Source organism: Heptranchias perlo, chromosome 15 (assembly GCF_035084215.1).
Source record: "Heptranchias perlo isolate sHepPer1 chromosome 15, sHepPer1.hap1, whole genome shotgun sequence".
NCBI lineage: Eukaryota > Metazoa > Chordata > Chondrichthyes > Hexanchiformes > Hexanchidae > Heptranchias > Heptranchias perlo.
In genome coordinates this window covers 44825091-44849093 of record NC_090339.1, presented here as the reverse complement: position 1 = coordinate 44849093, position 24003 = coordinate 44825091, and the positions used below count along the sequence as shown (strand labels likewise).

Sequence of the window (24003 nt, the reverse complement as noted above, 5' to 3'; positions counted from 1 at the left end):
GGGGAACTGCCTTGGATTAGTTACTGACGTTAAGATTTGTGGGAGTTGATTTAATATCAGTAGATACTGCCAGTAACTCAGGGTGATTCAGCTTTAACTATGCGAAAATGCATAGTTAAAGCTGAATCACCCTGAGTTACTGGCTCCCTCACAGTATTGGGTTTAGCAATTCTTCCATCAGTTCCCAAATGATATCATTAGGATTCACTCTCTGAACAAACAAGTACAGCATCCTTTTCTGCACTTCTTCCACCCTGCACCCTCACTGTGTTGGAATCAAGACTCATCGCGTAGTCTCCTGCTCTGACGTACTCCTTCCCAGGACCACAGAACTGTAGTACTCCTTGCCTGTCTCAGTTTTTATTTTTTCTTAGAATATTCAGATTCATTAAAACTCAAACTTGGAATTGCTTAATCACTACTTCTTAATTTATCTTGTCTTTTTTCGGTGGGATTAAATTTCCTCTGGTTGTGCACTGATTAATGCATTTAGAAAGGAAGAAGGAACTTACATTTATATTTACATTTCCTATATTACAACAATGACTACACTTCAGAAGTACTTCATTGGCTGTAAAGCACTTTGGCATGTCCTGAGTTTGTGAAAGATGCTATGCAAATGCAAGCCTTTCTTTTCTTATATAGCAGCATTCATGACCTCGGAACATCCTAAAGCACTTCACAGCCAAAGAAGTACTTCTGAAGTATAATCACTTGTCATGTAGGGAAATGTGGCAGCCAATTTGTGCACAGCAAGCTCTCACTGACATCAGTGAGATAAATGACAAGATAATCTCTTTTTAGTGATGTTAGTTGAAGGAAAAATATTGGCCAGGACACCGGGACAACTCGCCTGTTGTTCTTAAATTGCTAATAAAGATATATACAAACAAAACACTCCTTACCAGGGACAAAAGATGGGGTCTTTTACGTCCACTTGAGAGGGCAGACGGGCCTCAATTCAACATTTCATCTGAAAGACGGCACTTCCGACAATGCAGCATTCCCTCAGCACTGCACTGAAGTGTCAGCCTAGATTATATGCTCAAATCTCTGGATTGTAGCTTGAAACTATGACCTTCTGCATCAGAGGCAAGAGTGCTGCCACTTAAGCAAGGCTGACAGCTTACATTAAATCTGTGCTCTATTTTAATGCATTCATTAACCATTTTAAAATAGTGTTATGACAATTTTTAACCAGTCGCTACCAGAGGAAATAAAACCTGCAGCTCTTTTCAGCCTTGTGTTCTTCACTATGGGCATTGGTTCTTCACCTTGTACAAGAAATGTCCTAAGAATTGTCTTAAATGTGTCCTTAAAATTTGGTCAGACTGAACACTGAGAAAGGTAACAGCTATTGCTAATTTAACCATAAAGACATATACAAACAAAACACTCCTTACCAGGGACAAAAGATGCGGCAGTTAGATACAGGCAGATATAAGTATGTCACTTAGATGCATATGTTTCCCTGCGATCAAGGGAGGTAAGATTTAAGCCAGGGAGTCCAGATACTGTTGCCAATGCAAAAGATTAATTTATCCATAAGCAGAGGATCCAGGAGGAACCTCCACAGATGGAAGTTCATCATTTTGATGCTTCAGAATGCTAACACCATCCTCCCAGAGGAAGGAGAGACTACCAGTTCATTTGCACCAGCTCATAATATTGATAAGTTATGGAAACATTGCTAATTACAAACATATAGACTTTATTCAATAGACTGGCCATTTAATGCTGTTAATTGTCAGCTATCTAAGGAGTCTAATGCTAAATTAAGCTCAAAATTTATATCAACCGTCGACACTGATTTCAACGGTAAATTTATAATCAGCAAGCAGTTAATGCTGAATTACTTTGAAATGCTGAACTGACTTTGTAACCTCTAATATTTATATTGAAAATTAACCTATCTACTAATTATTTGTATACTCATTGTTTAAATTTAAGTGCTGCTAACTATGATTCTAAGGTTAATAAACAATGGTAAATTCATGACTATGGTCTGATTTCTTCTTTGATAATTGGAAACAAAGGCTTAATTCATTAGCTTGTGCAGATCCTGAAGGAAGATTGGTAGTGTAAATATTAATATAATCTGAACTGGTTGATGTTCACAGTTTGGCAAGCCAAATTTGGGCACCATTAGCCCCTAGGCATAAACTGGGTGGGGTACCAGATGGTTCCTGAACACAGAGTTAAGGTGAAGGGTTCAGGATTTGTCTGGTGCCTTTGCTAAATATTCTTGTCACAGTATATATCTCAGTGTTCTTGCAATCTTGATGTGTTAATAATAAAAAATGCAAATATGAGACCAGAGGAAAAATTACAAAATAATATTAAAGTCAAGTGAGCCCCTGTGAGCAGTTGAGAAGTCACAGTATCTGATTGTAGTGATATCACTGTTGGTAAGGCTGATATGCATAAATGCCTATGGCTTTCTTTTATGACTTTCTCCTTTATTACTTTAAAATGCAAATCCATTGCTGTAGATGTATTAATTGTATAATCATTCTATATGTTGGATGTTGCATTACTGTTATGAATCTTTTCAATAATATCAAACTATCAAAAGAACTTAATCCTTTGGAACACAAGCCCTGAAATTCTGATTGAGTGCCAAGGTGCATCAATTAACTAGGAACCTGAATATGGGACAGAACTTGGTTCTGACAGGATTCTGTCTAGTGCAAAAAGCCCAGAAAATTCCACATGGAGGAAGGGGTAGGGGAACAAGCAAGTCTACCCCAGGAATTCTTTCACATGGCCCCATTAGGCCAAAAGGAACTTTCACTAGCTCTCAGCTGGTAAGAGTTCCAGGTAGGGCCTAGTGAGGGTCCGGGGACTGCACTGGGGAGAGGTAATCCATCCCAGAGGGGATGGTTTACCTCTCCTAATATGGCAATGTGCTCCTGTGGGAGCTTTTTTCTGTCAATCTGGCTGCCTAGCTGGTGGGAAACCCAGAAGCACAAATGCTTACCTACAATTGAATTGCGATCGCAGATTGGGACGCGCTCATTTGACTTTCGGGTTCTCCATGCTAATATCTATGCATGCGCTGGGTTCCTAGCTCCGAGCTAAAATCATGCCCACTGTGTTAAAACCAGAGAAGCCTAAATTTTAATTTATAACATTGCATTATGAAGTTTCTCACTAAAGCTGATAACTTCTCCTCTGGCTGAGCAGAGACATTTGTGGATCAAGTTATTCGAAGCATAGAATCATAAGATGATACAGCACAGAAGGAGGCCATTTGGCTCATCGTGCCTGTGCCAATTCTTTGGAAGAGCTATCCAATTAGCCCCACACCTTTGCACTTTCCTCATAGCCCTGCAAATTTTTCCTCTTCAAGTATTTATCCAATTCCCTTTTGAAAGTTGCTATTGAATCTGCTTCCATCACCCTTTCAGACAGTGCATTCCAGATCATAACAACTTGCTGCATAAATTTTTTTTCCTCATGATGCCTCTAGTTCTTTTGCCAATTACCTTAAACCTGTGTCCTCTGGTTACCAACCCTTCTGTCACTGGAAACAGTTTCTCCCTATTTACTCTATCAAAACCTTTCATGATTGTGAACGCCTCTATCAAATCTCCTCTTGGACACAATACTCTAGCTGCCATCTAACCAATGTTTTATAAAGGTTTAGCATAACTTCCTTGCCTTTGTACTCTATGCCTCTATAGCCAAGGATGACGTATGCTTTTTTAACAGCCTTCTCAACTTGTTCTGCCACCTTCAAAGATTTGTGTACATTCACCCCCAGGTAGCTCTGTTCCTGTACCACCTTTAAAACTGTACCATTTAGTTTATATTGCCTCTCCTCATTCTTCCTACCAAAATGTATCACTTCACACTTCTCTGCGTTAAATTTCATCTGCCATTTGTCTGCCCATTTCACCAATCTGTTTACATCCTCCTGAAGTCTATTACTGTCCTCATTATTTACTACATTTCTGAGTTTCGTGTCATCTGCAAACTTTTAAATTATGCCCTGTATAACCAAGTCCAGGTCATTAATACATATAAATAGGGAATAATTCTTTCAATAGGGCGACTCAATGGGAGTTTCTTAAAGAGATGACAGTGCCCCTTTAAATCAAAGTAACTTTAGTGAAAAAGATTGAGAATCAAGGCAGTTCTTGTGTTCAATTTTCTCTGAAACACACTCTTCCACAAGTATAGATATGTGTTATAATTATCAATATCTGCTGAGCAAAATTCAGTGCAGAGAGGATGAGGGAGCAAGATTTGATTTACGCTTTTTCTCTCGATCTCTGGGTCCATTGTGAGCTGTTCTCCATGCAAGTACTCAGAAAATAGGATACAGCTAAACATGTATCCACTGGTGATACGGTGCCTGTGCAGTATTTAGTGAGATACTTGAGAGCAGACAGGGACCCAAACACAGAGAACATCCAAACTGCAGTGTCCACAGAGGCCAAAACCCCAAGTAGGTCGGTATTTTAGACAATAATTGGGACAAAACTGATAGAAAATTGTACTCAAGTGCTAGAATCCTCAGGGTTGTTTACTGAAATATAACAGGATAGCAGATGAAGCAATGGGTTAGAAATTGCCCCTTCATCCTAGGGATCTTGTTTCCAATCCAACCCAGACTGATGGGATGAAAGTTTCCTTTGTCAGCTGGCTGAAGGATTCCCTGTGAAATGAGCTTGGAGATTCTCAAGTCACAATGGCACAACACAAAACAGCACCTCATTTGGTATTAATTGGTGTTACTTTGGCAATTTCATTCAGCTATGCCACAAGATGTCTATTTTGGGAAATGGAAAAATATCACACTGATACAGTAGGAGGTGCCATGTTGAGGGTAGGACAGAGTAGAGGGAGCTTTACTCTTCATCTAACCATGCCATACCTGACTCATGCGTGCATGATGCTCCCAACTCACCAAAAAGAAGTAGCTGGAAGAACTATAATACAGCCTCCTTTTACCAGGAGAACAAACTGACCATGGTTATGAATTTCTTCACAACTGTTATCAACTGAGAGGAAATGAGTTGAGATACCAGCAAATATACCAGCAGGTAAATATCACCATTGTGGTGTAAAAATAGAATTATAGTTCGACTCAAGAACATTTACTCAACTGTAATATTTGGGGGCAATGTTCCCAGTGGCTCACTGTCCAAAATAATAACTAAGAATATATTTTCTCATGCATATAGTTACTATGGAAAAAATGATTTTATTTATTCGCTGCATACTTTTAGACTGTGTATATATTTAGATTTGAACCCTGAGGCCATAACATTATGCTGGAACAACATGTTTCTATCCAATTCCTCAGTGCATTTTTTTCTTCAAATTCTACTTACTAGTTTATGTAGAGATAATTCAGAAGAGAGAAACAAAGGAATCCTGGCAGGTTAGATGAAAATGGTGTTTCACTCTTCCTTGTGTGTTATTTTTCTTTGCCAATTTTCTCCCCTTAGGTTATGACTTTTCTGGGGGTACAGTTCTAAAGGTGTTAGTAAAACATCCAGGCATGAGCCAAGATAAGCTATCTGATTATGATGACAGCTGAGCCTGATCTCACTTGACCTCCATCTTCTAACATGAGTCACTGCATAGTGATAAGCAATGGGAACTTTGGCTGATTTTTTTTTCTCACTTCACTATCCCTTGGCATGGAAACCATTTGTAGCATCCCAATTGTTTCCCAGCAGAGTTTAGCTAACCCAGTACAGACCAAGAATTGAAACCTGGAACTTTCTGACTTGAATAGCTTAATGATGAGGGTGGCCATGGGTGGGGGAGAACATTGATTCTGTTTGTTTAATTTTTTGGTATGTGGATGTATGAGCGCATAAACATTAATTTTATTGAGTGTTCCTTTTCAGATCTGACAAGGATCTTAAGTTAAGTTACCTAGAAATACCTCCTTAGGAAAATGCTGCCACATATCATATAAAACAGAATAAATCTCAGAACTAACAACTTAAAGTAGATTTTCTCAACTATAGTGCCAGCAATACTTGCTCTTCAAATAATATTTTTGAACAGCGTCCAACAGGATAACAATGGTGCACATCAGCTGAAAAGTCAGTCCTTTATAGGCTTAAAGGGGTTATGTCATAGAATTGTATAATAGGAAATCCCACAAACCCTGAAGACAGTTTTGATTCAATTGAAAATATAATTTTGTGTGTTATTTTAAATTATATGAACAATACATAATCATTATATGGTGGCAGGCATAGGCGTGGACAGGATATACGTGAGTGGGTGAGTGGGTAGGGAGTCTGCCTAAAAAAAACGTACTCCCATCGACCATAACAACTAGGATGATATGCCTGTTTTGATAGTGTGGAAAGTTCTATATGTGGAACGTTCTGTATGTACAGATGTGCTCTGAATGCAGGCATGTTATCACAGAACAGTAACTGTAGTTTTAGTGTTTGTTTCACTGTATCTTAGGATACAGGCCAAAGTGTTGCTTAAGGTCATTATTGACTATAACAAAAGAAAGATGGTATGTGGGAGTCAAATTCAGGCCTGGTAACATTCAGAAAGCAAAATAAACAGTCTTTTGTTAACAGATAATTTAAACAACTGTTAATGTGAATACTCAACGAATACTCAACAAGATGAGAGACATTAATGCTGAGAAACAGAACATTCCTGTTTGAGATACCAAGAAATTTAGGGGTGGTTTTGTATTGTGGGCCTACAGGAACTGGGTTGAAATTGTTCAGACTCAATTCATGAAAGATTCTTCCAGTCAACAGAGCAAGAAGACTTTCATCCCATCAGCCTGGAATGGATTCAAACCCAAATCCCAAAAGAGAAAGAGGAATGTATTGACTCACTATACTACTCATTTCCCAGGGATTATTTAATTTTTAGCTGAACAGTTCTGTGGAGACCTGTATATCCAAATAGAGAAATCTATTCTTCTCTGAAATTTTTTCTCCACAGTCATACTTGTGAACAGCTATATTCATGACTAAGTGGTTTGTGTGACTTTTTTAAAAACTCAGTGTTATGATCGATGTAGTAAAATTAATGCCCAAATAATAATCATGCTATATGCAAAACTATACACTGAACAAATCCACAAATAAAGAGCTTAATCCTCAACAATCTATCACAACATATCACACAACACTACAGAAGCTATCAATACACTGACCAATTGTCTCTGACAACAGTTTCATTAATGACCCTGTTAAAAATTAAACAGCACAATTTGATCTCCCGTGGCATTGCTCAGGGAGTAAAACATTGGTTTGGTGTATATTTGCTAGTGTGCTGGCATATGATGGCACAGGAATAATAGTAAAAAGATATACAAGTTAAATTAAATTACGTCTAGTTGTGCTATAAAAAAAGATATGAAATCTTTAAATTGGAATAGCAGTACGATGAATATTTTCTATATTCTCTGTGTTGAGCAAGAATGAAATCTTTCCAGCAGCCATGCTACAAATAGATCATTCTATAAATGCTTCCTCCAATCTTCTGGCAGAATGGGAAGGCTGGTAAACATGTAAGTGAAAATATCAGTCACTTTGAGGCACAGAGGTGGAATTCCCCCCAGAGCGATTACCGGGAAGCTGGCCAGTAGAATGCAGTGCCAGCTGCCTGGTGTCAGTGATCTGTGTTATGGGGAAAGACTGGAGAGGCTTGGGCTTTTCAACCATGAAACTAGGCATCAGCGAGGTGATCGTAGAGATGTATATAAGATAATAAATGGTATCAAAAATGTAAATTCAGAATATTACATTCAATTAAATTTTGAGAATAGGACTAAAACATATAGATCCGAACTAGTAAAAGGTAATTTTAGGACTGATATTAGGAAATTCTTCTTGATGCAGGGAACGATCAGTATTAAGAAAGAACTTCCCAGTAGAGTGGTGGAAGCAAAAGCCCTGGATGCATCTAAGAAACAGTTGGATGCTGCAATGGGAGGACTGTAGGATGCTTCTGGATGAATGAACTAATATGGGTGGCAAGGTCTTGCCCATTCATAATTATCTTGTGAAGAATAAAACTTACTATCGCATCTATCCCTATCTCAGACCCCAATGCAGCCAAGAGTCAGCTAGGGGTTATTGGACTGAGGGTATCAAAGATTTCAATGCAGCTGCTACATGCTCCATTTATTGCTTCAACAAAGAAAAAGCTTACCTGTTGCAACAATAAAAGGACCACTGGAGTCTGCCACCGAAAAGGTACGTTTCACATTCTTTACTTACCTTATTGTGGAGCCAGGAAGAGCAGGAGTTACCCTTCCGGCTCCACATAAAAACCGTGGGCTGCTTCTAGCTACCGCTCGCTCTCCCTTCCGGATTGCCTCCCCCATATCTAGACTCTTCGAGGCCCGTGGCCAGTTTCAATGCTGGATGATCTTGCTGTCCCCACCTTCCCACCGTGATTGGCCAGCTGCATCTGGGGTCACAACGAGTGCCTGCAACAAGCCTGTAGTATCCTAATAAGCGGACCAATTTGCCATGGCCCTGCCGCCGGCTTCATTGGCGCGTGCACAGCACCGGGCACGATCCAATGTCTAGGTCGAGAAGTTTATAGAAGCTACATTTAGCAGCTTATTTATTATGTACAACTCTACTGGGGGCAAACACTAGGCAAACATACTTGTAACTGTGACTCTCAGAAACCATCAGCTCATTTTAAAACTGACGTTTCCATCTGATGTTTCTGTGTAACCAGCAGTGGAAGAAAGTAATATCTGATTGATTAGTTCTAACAGTTTCCAGTTCTGTCCTTTGACTGATTTGATTGTTGGTCACAGAAAACCTTCAACTGTAGCAAAATAAATAGATTTTTCCTCTGTTGTAAAATACTAACAAGCTGGCAAATAGGTTGAAACACTGATGGTCAGCTTTAATTCTTTACTTTTATCATGCAAAGTCTCCCGATGGCAGACAATTGCTTACCTGTGACGTAGAAGTTAATGTTTCTGTTGTCTACACCAAGTACGTTGGAAGCTACACAATGATAAATCCCCGAGACCTTGGCTTCAGCCACAATCAGAGTGCTCACAGTCTAAGAAAACAGAAAAAGGTTCCATACATTAGCTGAATACAGTAAAACTGCTCTTTTATCTTTTCAAAGTACATAAAATTGGTACAATGTCTTAGGTTAAGGGGAGAAAACGGGACTGCTGGAACCCGACAGTGCTTGACACACTGTTGTGGAATCTTGTGGCTGTTTGGTTTTGGAAACGGGGATCAGCAGTACAGATCTCTCTTTCTCTCATATAAAAAAGAGTTCCCATTTTAGATTATCCAATGACATTGAATGGGAACATGACTGGGCTCAGCTGTTAAGCTCCCTACATTCAAATAGCTTGCCAACACTCACTGACAAGGCTCATGCATGAAGAATGGCCGCTTTGCTGCCAACACCTGTATAACAAGGTAAGGGTCAGGGCCTTCAAAACAGAAAAGGAAAAACCCGGGGGAGAGTGGATGTTGTACCTTCAATATTTGAATACCATCAAGTTTCATTTGAGTATACGAATATACTGAACCACCTCACCATCTGTGCAACATAACTACTTCTAAAGAATCAATTTTCTTTTGTAAAATGAACACCTTGTCAATAGCACATTGATTTCAAGAGAATATCTGCTCAAGTCACTCAATACATTGGCCAAACGCTCAACAGTGCTTGTCTCACAGGAGGACTGAACAAAGACTGCACTTACTCTGTAAGGGGAAATGTTCTCATCAATACTCCTACAGTATTGCATAATTATTTAGAACTCTGTATGGGGAATTGTTCTCATTAAGAGGCTCCTACCATATTGCATAGTTATTTAGAAGTACTTGGACACATGACAACAATAACTTGCATTTATATAATGCCTTTAACACAGTAAAGTGTCCCAAGGCACAAACAGAAGTGTTATGAAACAAAATTTCATACTGAGTCACATAAGGAGATATTAGGACAGGTGATGAGGTAGGTTTTAAAGAATGTCTTAAAGGAGGAGAGAGAGGAGGAAAGGCAGAGGGGTTTATGGAGGGAATTCCAGAGCTTAGGGCCTAGACAGCTGATGGCATGGCCGCCAATGGTGGGGCGAAGGAATTCAGGACAAACATAAACAGGACAAACATCCCTTAAATGGGCCATGTCAAAACTATAAATGTAATAATTTCTGGTAGCTAATAACAAACATTCTGCAGACTCTAAGAACAAAGTTATATAAAATATTTGTAATCTGTTTTTATCAGCTGGTTTAAAATGTGATGAGTGAAGGTCTTTCTCTTTCCCTTTCCTACCTTAGTAGAAAGCACTGTTTGACACTCACATTAAATAGAAGTGGTAGCTGGCAGTGCAGACTGATCCCACGCTAGATGCTGATCCAAATTAAACTGCATTGTGAAAATGGCAAGGATCAGTTTAATTTGGATCTTGTCCAAGTATCGAGAGACAAAACCCTTTTCTGCTGGCTTGCACAAGCTGTATTTTACAGCTGCTCATTAAATGACTCTCTGCAGTCAACACAAAACCTAAGTACTGCAATGTCTCTGAAAGATAATTGATTTTAGACCATCCTCATCTGTCTAGTCATTTTCCAATGTGACCTCCCTTGTTCCTAGAATATAATGAGATCAATATGGCTCCACATCACTGCCACCTCCAAGGAAATAAATGCTCCAGTTGTACTTAATTTCTTTAGCAATAGTAAATCTAAATGGCTAAATAATGATTGCAAAAATTAAACAATAAGATACATGTTACTCTCAAAAGGCACCTATGACCTCATGTGTGATAGCTATTTTTGATTATTCTGACCAGGAGAAATTTAAAAAAATTATTATTAAGAAACTGAGGTGAAGAGCCAAGGTCCATAGTGCAGAACACCATCAACATTGAAAGGTAATGGAAGAGAAGAGGAGATAAATAAAAGAAGTAATGGTTAAACATACATGTCAACTTAGAATACTAACAGAAACTGATTAACGTCTTCAAAACAGCCATAAATATAGGATTATGACATGTAGTGTCACTGAAAATGTAGTGGGACACGACCTTGTCATAAATTATGCTGCAAGTGTACCCAACAGTGCATCACTTGTACAGTGGAAAGCGGTGGCAAAAATTGCAGGGTTTTACCCTCATTTCTTACGGAGAAATTGTGGGCGATTGGTACTCTTTGTTGTTAAATCTGATTATTAAATAGTTTTAAAATTGTTCATAAGCTTGTCTTAGTGACATAGGTGCTCTTTCCCCCCTCCCCAACTAGTTCCGCTAGCACTTTCCTCCCCTCTCATTCATGCTGCCAATCTTTGCCTCCCCTAGTTCACATTGGCCTTGTTCCTCTTCAGTTCACATCAGAATTCTCCTTCCTTTCTAGTTCACAGTGGAACTCTTCTCCCATCCTGTATCCCCATTTCACAATGGCACTCATTCCCCTCACCACCCCTCAGTTCAAGCTTTCATTCCTTTCTCCTTCCTACTAGTTCCCCCTTCTCCTTTGCAGCTGCTAAGTGCATAAGAATGATGTAATTGGACTTGCTAGCTGATTTTATTGCCCCCTCCATTCATACACCTATCTTTCTGGGCAAATTTCTAGCTTTTGCTTATCAATTCATGCAAGCTGCATCCAGGAATTTATTTTCTTTGAAAACTCTTTGGAACTCTGCTGTGGGAATTCCTGATCTTGTAAAAGTATCATGAGAAATCCATCCATTGTAGTATTCCATTCCCCAGAGCAGGAGCAGGCCCACCATCAGGTCGAAGCCGGGAGCAACACTGAGGTGCGGAGCCCGGAGCGATATCCCTTTTCTTCCGCAAACGTAGACAAACAGACACTGACCACAAAATGCTGTTTGTCCACATGTAACTTAGATGGTTGACATGTATGTTTAGTTGATATCCAGTTTGGGTTTAAGAGGATGAAGGGAGGTAAGTTTTGAAGTCCTGGGGAAGAATAAGTTAGAGCAAGAGGCAGTTCTATAAGTCTTGATTTCAACAATGTGAGTTTGGAGGGTAGGGAAAGTGCAAAATGATGTATTTGGAGCTTAGGAGAAAACAGATAGGAAAGTTCACTTAATATTGATGAAAAGCAAGAAAGGTTGGAATGGAGCAATGGAGCAAGGTAAGGGAAGGATCATCTAGCAGATTACAAGCTTTTTCTTGTATCCTGTCCTAGACAACGCTACAGAATGCTACTTTCACACGGTGCATAGCAGTAAGTCATGTATATGCATCTGGCAGAGCTGAAATGCATATGTATACTGTAGAGTTAGTGTATGTTGCACTTCCAACTCCTTGTACACATAGACCATGCATGTTGCTGATTGCAGAAGCTGCTTGCCCACCACAGCAGTGTGGTCAGTATTGTGGAGCTGGTGATGCAGGAATTGTCATTTGAGGGTGCAACAGGGTGTGGGCCTGCTGATGGAAGAGGCAGTATTTGATTAGCATAGATAAAAAGGACAAAGAGAAATATTGGATATCTGAAGTAAAAATTGAAAATTCTGTAAATATACATTCCATCAGCCTCGAAAAGAGGTTAACATTTCAGATGAAATGTCAGAAGTGGTATAAGGTTCCACCCAAATATTAACCATCTTTACCTTTCAGGTGCTGGCCAGCCTGCTGTGCATTTCGTGCAAATTGTGATTTTGATTTATTTAGTATCTCAAAGGGCTTGAGAAGCTACATAAATGTCACGCACATACGGTACAATGCCACATGTTTCCCACATATATCCCTGTGTGTTACTTTTCATATGCTGTGTAGCTAATGGCTTACAAATGTTCCTGGGGCTGTCCAAAATACTTCTGTGACATTTTGAGACTGCTAATACAATGGTCGGTGCCTGTTGTGCTGATTAAAATCAGGCACAGAGTCCTGATGCCTACTGTTTCAGGATATTTGATCATCTTTGTCTTTTGGGATTGAGTTATGTTTAAGTGTAGTGTTTTAAAACAAAATGAATTAACACGGGCTTCAAAAAAAGCCACAGGCTGCAAATATTGAAACTGTGTATTAAAGCCAGATGGGCTATTTTGTGGAATATCATAGCCAACTGTCTATTTCAAACTAATATAATGAGGATCAATTGTTTCATTCCGAACCCATTAGCCAAAATGGCCTCCAATCATTTTTGGAACATTAGGAGATGGTTTCTTTGAACCCACACCCAAGGGGGGAGGAGAGATAGCTGGTATTATTGACAGACCTATGAGCCAATCACTGACAAGGGAGGAAGTCAGCATCACAGCCTGACCTCTGGCTAAGGAGACAGAGAAAAGGGCAAAGGACACATGGGCAGTCATGCTTTAAAAACAAGACTGTCAGATGTAAACCTGAGATATTGATAAAATGCAGCAGGATAATATTTGTAATTAGAAATAGTCAGAAAGAAAGGTAATACCAAAAACAACTAAGTCAGCCCACAAAAGGGACAGGGTGCATAGTTTATTACTTTTTTTTCCATTTTTGAAGAGTGAAGTGAGATTGAGTTAAGTAAGTGGAATTTGCTTTGACTGTATGTTTATTGGCTGTCTGTGAAATGTTCGCATCTAAAGTGTTACAGTCTGCCTATTGAAAAATTTGTGAGTACATGTGAAAGACATGAGGGTGATTTTTAATATCTGTCTGCCTCTTTTCTGGTCGTAAAACGGGTGGTGTGCAGACCGCCCATCTGAAATAGGCGGGAAGCTGCTTAAATATGCCGCGGCCTTTGCCAAACCCCAGGAAATGCAAGGAGAAGGGTGGCAGCAGACTCTGGGGTAGTGGTGGCAAGTTCCCTAGGTCAGTGGATGGAAGGAGAAGGCATGGTAGTCTCCCTCGATAATGGTGCCGGAAACTTAGCTTTGCCCACTCCTGGGCCTTAATAAAAAAAGTTGCTACAATCTTCAGGCACTTGTCCTGCTTCAGCACCACTGCATCTTCCTGGCCCGGCAACGTAGCTCCCCTCTTGGTCGCAGAGGAAACTGGGCTGGGTTCATGGCAGGATCCGGGTGGCCGGAGGAAATCCCATCCCAACCTCTGCCTGGCAGGAGGAAGAAAATCCAGGTCCATTGCCCCATGAAAATCTACCTGGCTTTCATGTTTTGTGGAGCCACAATAGTGCCAGAGCTGGAAAGGTATGTGCAACCCCTCTGTCCATCTCACTAATGGAAGAAAGGCTATAAAAGGGAGATGGCTTGAGGAGATACAAGAGAGAGAAAGGAAACCAGGTAAAATACATTGAAAATATTTACCAACATTAAAATTGATAAAACTATGCTGAGTTACAATTCTGGATGGAACTAAAATAAATGAAGTGGCTAGTAGAAACTTAGCTATTCTGAAGAACTTTCCAATACCTCTTCTGGACAACATAGATTGTTACTTTCCTGGACAAATTAACCACAAATAAGTTAACTAGACACAGTCAGGAATGGTGTTGTCTCTGTTTTCAAATGCTGAAAGATACTGTTTTTGAATTCATCCTGGTTTCCAGTGTTTGAGATCAAAGAACATTTTAGCACTGGCACTCGAGGCCTGTTTTGGATTAGTTCAAAATTTTATTAGAAGAGACAGACAGGAGATTTATCTGCTTTCTCAGAGATGCTGAGGCCTAAGATTCTGCTGCTTTGAGGCATAGAAACACACAGTGCCTCCAAGCTCAAACTTAAACCTTGTGGCGAAGGGAAAGTAGGGTCGGATTGAGCCTTCAGTGCTCTAAATTAAATTGCGTTTGTGGCTAAAGTTTCCTAAGCTAAAAAGGAATAAAAATTGGTTATAGCAGTAAGTTCCAGATTCAGTAACAAAACCCTTAGTACTTCACAACTCCAGGGTGAGAATGTTCCCACTTGACATCTCATAAATAAAATTGTAGGGCTTCATATACACTTACTCTGAACCTTCATAAGTTGAGCCATGGGGTTTTATGTCAGAATTGACTAGACACTTTCCCCCATAAATAAAGCCATAGAATTTTATGCTTACTTTGCTTAGATTTTTCGTAAACCAATCTTTTTCCTGTTTTTCATTATAGCAGCTTGCTTCTACATATCCATACTCCTGATTCCTATCCAAATTGCTTGTGCACTGGAGAAGGACAAGATCAGGCTCAACTTAAGAAAAATGTTCTTGGGATGTGGGCAGTGCTGGCAAGGCTGCATTTATTGCCCGTCCCTAGTTGCCTAGTTCCCTAGTGGTGGGCGATTGTACAACTGAGTGTCTTGCTAGAGGATATTAAGAGTCAACCACATAGTTTGGGACTAGAGTCACCTGTAGGCAAGACTCAGTAGGGGTGGCAGGATCTTTTCCCTGAAGGACATTAATGAACCAGTTTTTACGACAAGCTGGCAACTTTCATGGTTTTCTCTGATGCCAGTCCACAAGTTAACAGATTTATTGCATTCAATTTGACAACTTGCCATGGTGGATTCAAACTCACAGGGGGGTAAATTTCACTCTGGGTGGGGGCGGAAAATTGTGGATCAGCCATTTTATTCAAATTGAAAGGAAAATCATGATCAACCGACGGCTGATCCACAACCTCCCGCACCCAAAGTGAAAATTACCCCCACAACCTCTGGATTCCTAGTTCAGTACCATAACCACTATATTACCACCTTTTCTGTTACATGTCCTGCGCTGTAACATCCTCAGGTTTTGTAGTGTGCAAATTTCAGCAACAACGCTAAACCTATAGTGTAAAAGCACCAAATAAAGATACATACCTTGGTTTTATTCTGAAATAGTTTCACTTTATGAGTAATATTCTCAATTCTGTTGCCTAGGTTTGTGAGAAAGAATGTCTTATTTTCTGAAATGTTCATTTTCATATCACTGTTTGTTTCACACCTGTTAACAGATGACAAGAAATGGTTACAAACAGACCCGGATGGCTTCAAAGGAAGAAAGCATTTGCAATTAATTTATAACATTTTGAGAAAAATGCCCACACTGTTGAGTGAAAATTCACTTTTAAGTTATACTCAAAGAAACATATGTGCTGATGAATGCTCAAAGAAAATAAAAGGCTTTCCCATGTTTGATTTCAGGCTGTTGGACTAGATGCCAGTGAGAGATTAGGCAGGCAATACAAGTCTGAAACCCAGAGGAAATCAGCCACACTACAGTCGGGGAGAAAAGAACAATTGGGTTACTGGGAATGGCTTTCCATGAGGGAGGAAGCCAGACAACAACAGGAAAGTGAATCATGCGTCATTTCACACAGGAAAGCAGCTTCACCTTCTGTTAGGCCAAGATAAGAATGCTCTCAAGGCCCACATAGGTGAAGGCCAGTGCTATCACAATCTTCTTTCTAATGTCACCTTCAGAATAAGACCTTCTACTGCCCCTTGACACATCTATCATGTCAACTAAATAAAGTCGATTGACTATAATGAGGCTCTACGAAAAATTTAATAGCATTGAAGGATTAGAGAGTAAAAGTCAGGCAGGGAAGACCTGTATACTTTATAAACTGTTGACCAGAAAACAAGAACCTTTTCCTTTGACCCAATTTAAGCATAAACTTTTGGACAGGAACAATGAATTCAGAAGCACAATGATATTTATGTATATCTTGTGAAGCGTAAACAGAAATTTGTTTGCTAGTTCCTGAGCCTGTCTGTCAGATTAATTGCCATCCATTTACTCATCCCACCCTTCCCATTTGTACCCTGAGCCATATTTATTGTCATAGGTCAGCATCTGTTGTGGGAAAAGAAGAGGCAATAAGTCTTACGTTGTATGGGACATCCTGATGTTGCAGGGCTGCCATTCCCAGTGAATTTTGGGAATCGGAGTTCCATGAGCAGTGCAGGTGAGATGATGTTTCTTTCCAAGTTGATAAACCCTTTGCCCTGGGAATTCCACTTCCTTTTCATAGATCTGTGGTTTTACTGATTGGTAAAATGGTAGAAAGAGATATTTTAATATTCTAGTGGTAAAAATTACACATTTCTTGAAAGGATTATCATGATTTATGTTACAAATGTGTTTGGGGAACTGTGCAAATAATTGTATTTCCATTCCATTAACAGTGTAATTATTGAAATTGCAGGGACTAGATGCCACCAGCTGAAGTTCCCTCACTCCCTCCAAACTATCTGCTGGCAATTATTGCGGACAGGACATCTCAGGCCCAAATATAACTTGATTCAGTGGAGCTGCTGTGATTTCTTAGCTTCGTGATTTGATTCAACACAAAAAAGAACTGTTCAATGTTCAGATTTTCAAATAGTGCTGTACACAAAAAGACCCTTACTGCTTTGATTTGATGCAACAGATTCTTGCGTATGGAACTAATCCAATAATAAGTCGTTTCAGTGCTTTGTGGTACCTTACCTATGAGTTGTTGTACTACAGAACCAAAGCAATAAATGAGAGTTTTATTTGCAGTGAATGATGGTCAGTTCGAACACACGTCAATGATTATTCGGGTACAATGGGGCTGATTTTTGTTTTCGTTGTTCATTGGGCAGGTGATTGCACCACCTTCTCAATGAATCTCGCTGGAGGACTGAATCATTTTTGTGATAGGGCCTCATTAGAATAATATGGGTGAGCTGCCACTGCTGAACGAACACTGACAGGCAGCTTCTTGATTCACATATATTCTGTGATGCCATTGTACAATTAGGGGTACATATTATGATCATGTTCCTGAATCCAGCCATTCTGGACAGCAGTCTGGGAGATCACTTGGAACATGAGCAATCTCACTATCCCGGAGGACCCACCTCAGTGCTCACTAGGCCTGAAAGGGCCCCCCACTACACAAAGACTATCATGAACACTGCTACCAGCTGTATGGAGATGCATTCCTTCCTCTATGGGGAAGTGCAACCCCACCCACGGAAAACACATCGTTGAAACACGCGTACCATCTGTCAAGTGGAATGAGTGATGTTTGGCCTCAGCCAAGAATCGTGGATTAAAATTGAGTCTAAATTAAAATTTAAAGGGGTGGAGAGAATTAAAGGGGAGTGTCACAAGGAAGGCGGGAGGGGGTGGGAAACGACAAAAATTTAGAATGGTTCTGGAGAGCATTAAAAGGCATTTCAATCCATCGGCAAACCTTTGCCATGGCTGGAGGGCCATGGCCAGGATGAAGGGAAAGGGGCCCATGGTTGCAGGCATCAGTCTGCAGACAAGTGACAGCTGGCAACAAAAAACAACAAACGAAAAGCTACAGGAGGAGCCTGTAAAAGACATAATACACTTGAGTGTGTGTGGGGCTTTTAAATGCAGGTCTGCCCGAGGCATTATCCCCCAGAAAATTTCACTGGTATGCTGGAGACTCAGTGCCCTGGGGCTGAGAATGGCTCGCAGCCCTTCCACCTGCCCCTTTTTAATATGTTAATGAAACTTACATTGGCATTCAGCGGGAGTTTTAGACATCCATCCTCGGCCTGGCTAGAATGTGGAGCATGGCCGTGACTGAGCAAAAATCCGGCGGAACTGAAATCAGGCCAGAAACGAGGCAAAACTTGCCCCCTTGTTACTATAGGGGAGAATTTCCATGGAGGTTCTACCACTCACCCACCATAACTTCGGTTATGTTGTTTATCCAGGGTTTCTGCGGCTCTTCAGCCAAAGTTCGGGGGGATTAGCAGGAGAACCCCCATGGAAATTCACCCCCTATATTTTTGGGCCATGGATTTTCGTATTTAAACAGGAACCTAACAAAGTGATTTTGCTGTCTGTGCTCTGGATGGGTCAGATTTAGTCTCTCGCCAATAATTGATGTTTGGAATTATGGTCTCACCTTCCATTGGCTGGTTTGTTTTGGACAACACTTGTGCTTTCTTGAAGGGACTGTTTAGCACAAGTAGACTACAGAATCTAAGTGTTATAGATAAAGTGCAGCTGCAAACAATCTTTACATATATAACAAGAGATTCGGGCCTATTATTTGCACTTGTGCATGTGTAGAATAGCTTAGAGCACCTTGCAGTTTATAGCTGCTTTTCTTCACTGTATTTTCAGTGTGATTAAGGACAGTGCTGTGTATCTTTAAGGAAATTCCATATTAAAGGATTTGATGTAACCCAGTCTTCTGGCCATAGTTTTAGATGTTTATGTACATGCCAGTGACTAAAAAATGTATTCAATGTTGTAAGAAAACAATCAAATAGTCACAAATGGAGCGGTTTCCACATGTGTACCCAGTGTAAAGCTACTCAACAATCATCTCCATGTGTTTTGCTGCATATTTTCTCTTGTCTGCAGTTCATTATCAAATACTATTTTTATCTGTTTTGGCCCAAACTGAAGTCAGTGAACTTTGCACTCAGGGCACTCTGACCCTGACTCAAAGTCAGGAGAGGTATAGTCTGACTGCAAAGATCATGCGAAGTGCAAAAAAAGAGTCAAAACTCTCCCTTTGGGAACCATCTAAAACAATATTATAGTCACTCTCAGTGGATTTTGCAATATGTTGTGCAATATCATGAACACTATCTGTGTTTCTATGAAATGGAGGTGTTACAAACTGTGTAAAATAGTAGGGAAAATAATTTTATATGAATGTATTAAGTATTCATATGCTAATTTTGCACAGCACAATTTCTACAAAAAATACAACCTACAGCAAAATTCTGCAAGATTTAGGCAATTTTCCATTTATACCCTTCTCCTCTACATTTAGTAATTAGAGACTACAAAATGTCCTGAAATTATGCTGTGCATTACCAACATAGGAATTCTTAATGCGTTTGAAATTCCTCTCTCCGCTATTTTTACCCCATTATTTTAACCTACTAAGAGAGGAATTTCAAACAAAGGTATCAAGAGGTCCAATGTTATCATCTCATGGCATAATTTCAGGACCTCTGCAACTAGTTTTCTTTCATCTATCTTCCTTTTATCCTTTCCTTCACCCCAGCCTGGCTTCTCAGCCCAGCTGAAACAGTTCTCCATAACTTATGGAGCAGTTCCTCTTACACCAAGGAGCACAAACAGAAATTCCAGTTTGTGGAAGGTTTTGTGGTAAGAAACGATGTCATGAATTGTATCCTTCGAAGGGCAGTTCTCATGCAAGCTATCAGATGTGCAATTGCTTGTTTGTTGCTCTGGTGCTGTGGAATCTACCCTGCAGCATAAACAAGACAGCTTCGACAGCACTGGTGCTCAAAAGGATTACAGACGCCCTTCTGCTTCAAACAATTCTTTAACATAATGAGGATGTAAAGCTCCAACTCTGCCTCCAGAGACTGGATTAGTATTTTGCACCGACTCTGTGGTGTCTCTTATCATGTGTAAGATGCACAGACAGTGATTCTCTTTTTGCATTGGTTTTCTTACTGTTTACAAGGTGGTTTACTTGTCTGATGTGAAGGTTTTCCAAGGCTATCCAAAGATGAAAGTTATGTCACATTACTTAAGGCAAAGGGTATTATTGATTTTATTATGCCGATTTATATATTTATGGTATTGGATCTGAGGACATATTAATTGTTGGCAGGTTATCTGTATTAACAGTACTAATTCACTATTATGTGTATTTTATACTGAAGTATTCATTCTATACCATCTATTACATGAGTTCTCCATTCATACAACTCTACATCAAAATTATGTCGATTGTACATAAAGGAAATCAGCAATGCAATATTAAAAATAACATCCTAGAGGCATATCAATTTTGCCTAACCAGATCTATGCTGGGACCTTCTGTGCCTCCTGTTAATATATCTCCAAGCATCAATACTTCTAATTCCAAACTTCAAATCTGACTCTTTTTTGCTTAAACTTGTCACAAAGCAATTGCTTGTCAAAATTTCAAGGGTTTCAATGTAAATTGTTGCTGGCTGATGAGAAATTTGACCGCTCATAAATACACTCACTGAATGTGTATAATCACTTTGTGTCCCCAACTATGAGCAAAGGATCCTAAGAGAAATTATGCAGAGTGGCTTAGCAATTATGTGGACTGCTGATAATTAGCATTGAAAGGACATTCGTACAAGTGAGCTGAAATTGTGCTGTGTGAGAGCTGTAATGAATGTGTTGGTCTCCACTCCTACGGATATGCCACATCCTGAATGGAGCAGGATCTCTTGGCGTAAGGAATCCCTACCCCTGCCTGCATTCCCTTGCCGTCATTTGCCTTGTAAGGGATAGTTGGAGGTGCCACCACTTACAAGGCAAAGAGGAAACTTCCGAAAATGGCGGAAGACCAGCAGAACCCCGAAGAATTTTCGGCCCCTGTATTTCTGGTGGTCAGTAATAAAGAGGTAAGAAGAAGAAACTGCAAATAGTGGAATCTGAAATAAAAATCAAAAATACTGAAAATATACTGCAGATCCATCAGCCCCTGAAAAAAGTTAAGATGACATAATGATACAGATCTAGATCCTTTGTCAGAACTTTACAGTGTCTGTGAAGAAGGGAACTCTATTAGTAAATATCATTAGTTGGAAGTACTGCACAATGAGTTATTCGATTCACCAACTCACACTAAAATATATATATTTGTTGGAGCCGCGGCAGCAGGATGACCCAAGTCAAAGGGTCCTCCTGCTGCTGTTAGTATGTGACTGCTTGTTAATCAAATCACCAAATAAGAAGCCTCCTATACTAACATTCCTAGGTTTGTATGTAGTATGTATCAATCAGCAACAGCTGAAACCCCTCTGGCATCATCGTCTGGTGCCAACAGCCTAGTAGCCTCTTCAAATCAGGGAGAGAAGCAAAGAATATCCACTTTGAACTGAATCAGAGCCAAGAATTAACTACTAGAGGATAGCTCTACATAATATACAGTGCTTGATATATGTTATGTAATTGTACAATATACAGTGATGGATATATGTTGTATATTTCTATATAACATACAGTGCTTGATATATATCAAGGAGCACAGAGCAGCACACCACTAACCTGGAAGATAAGAAGAAGATATGCTAAAAATAGTGGTTTGTTGATATCAAGCTTAGGTTTTAAAACCATACCGTCAGAAAAAGAGCTCACATTTATATAGCATCTTTCAGAATCCCAGAACGTCCCAAATCTAAAAGGCTGCTAAAACCTGAGGCACGCAGCCTCATTAACATATAATAATTACTGACCCATCTCAACAGCAGGTTACTCACCCAGCCCGGTTAAACCGGAAGTGGGCAGGTTCGCGGCGAATTGGGGGTCGGGTTTTAGAATTTAACCCCACCTCCCCACCCGCCCTGATGGGTTAAAATTCCCCCCAATGACTTATAGTAATAAATAATTATATTTAATTGTAACATCTTTTGTTTTTGGATGGGAGTATTTTTGTTTAAGCTGTGAATGCTTATCATCAGGGGCACATGCTTGAAAGGGCTACTGAGCTCAACAGCATGAGTAAGTTGAATTAACATGCACAGGTGATGCTGGGGCATCATTAGGTCATTAATGGTAATTTAACTTCCCCACACCATCAGACGCAACGGGTTCTATAATGGGCCGGTGATATGATCCGCCCGATTTCCACGTGAAGAGAAAATCTACTCTAATAACTCATTCATAAGCATTTACTATTCTAACAAAAATACTGCAGACAATTTTTGCTTAAATTCCTGTCATACCTATCTCAGCCTTTCCTGCAGGCACTGACTCTTGCTGGGGAATATCTCCAGGGGTGCCTGCACCCCAGAATCACCCCAAGGAGCTATATTTCATGTGTCAATATCAGCAGAATATTTGACCTCATAGCCAAGCACAATCCTGACTTCACCTCCTGTCCACAAATACACACTTTCTAGTAACCATTACTGGTTAGTGAGGCCAACAGTGATGCCATTATTGCCAACTCACTTTAGACCAGGCATTGAACCTTTGACTTTCTGATCTGTAGGGCACAATCTCATACTCTACAGTGCAATTACCAAGCCATGAGAGGAGCCTTCAATGATTGAATTTTTAAAATGTGTCTGGTTAGAAAAGCTGTCTTTAATTGTCCAGTTTATACAGGTTAGTAAAAGGGTATCTGGCTCTTGCTTTTAAGTGTATATAATCCTCTTGAAGCTCCACACTATCCATTTCTTCCTGACCTGCACTGTCCTTCTCTGCCAAACGATATATACAGCTTAATGTCCGACTTCCAGTTGTAAATTACGCACCCAGCTTCGATGCTGAAAGTGAATTCTTATCAATACTTTCAGAACAAGGGCATAAAACCTGGGAGCAATCAGATTTGCCTGTCCAGACTCCCACCACTCCCCAATAAGAAAGAAAAAATATGGTGCATTTTTGCAAGCTATCACCTCATGTTTTTAAAAATTCCCTTGACAGACAATTGCTCTTGTGGTCATGGAGCTTTATATCAAGCTTACTTCAAAAGAAGTTTCGCTGGTTGAAGTACTGCTTGTAATTATTAGCAGCATTCCATGCTGTAAAGCTGTTGTTTTTTACTGTGTCTGGTTTAGCTTTTTGTTCTTCAAGAAAACTACTTTGACAAGAAAGCAAAAAAAAATACTAAACATAACATAATGTGCAAACAATAAATCATTTACAAGCTACAAGGGAATGCTGCTGTACAAAAAAACTGCATCGCATGTTCTGAATTTTTTGGCAAAATTTATCTGACCCTCAAAGGAATGCTTGCTACTTCTAATGAAATCAAAATAGCTTGGGTGATTGTTTTTGCATTACTCACTACCCCCACCCCCGAGGCTCTTCCAGCTGACCCAGACCTGTGGGAGAACCTTCACCAGACGGACTACAGCGGTTCAAGAAGGCGGCTCACCACCACCTTCTCAAGGGCAATTAGGGATGGGCAATAAATGCCGGCCTCGCCAGCGACGCCCACATCCCATGAACGAATAAAACAAAAAGACCATTATGTATGCTGAAATCAAAGCAGAAATGTTGGAAATACACAGTAGGTCCATCAGCATCTGGAAAGAAATAAAAAAGTCAGACTAATGTTCTGGGCATAGTCAGATGAAGAGTTCTCAGAACATTAATCTGTCTTTTCTCCTTTCAGACACTGACCAAAATGTGTTTTTCAAGCACTTTCTGTTTTTATTTCAGATTTGTAGCATTTGCAACTTACTATCTTAGTGTATGTGC

General features: G+C 39.9%; 1 protein-coding gene across 1 annotated transcript in view; it reads right to left on the bottom strand.

The window, feature by feature from the left end:
* The window catches only part of kdrl (kinase insert domain receptor like), a 167928-nt gene that overhangs the window by 53317 nt on the left and 90608 nt on the right, over positions 1-24003 (bottom strand). The window contains exons 10-12 of the mRNA XM_067997139.1: positions 16700-16856; positions 15687-15810; positions 8928-9036 (exon numbers count right to left, since the gene is read on the bottom strand). Coding sequence (XP_067853240.1) covers positions 8928-9036; positions 15687-15810; positions 16700-16856 — 390 coding nt within the window. The remainder of the gene's footprint in view (positions 1-8927; positions 9037-15686; positions 15811-16699; positions 16857-24003) is intronic.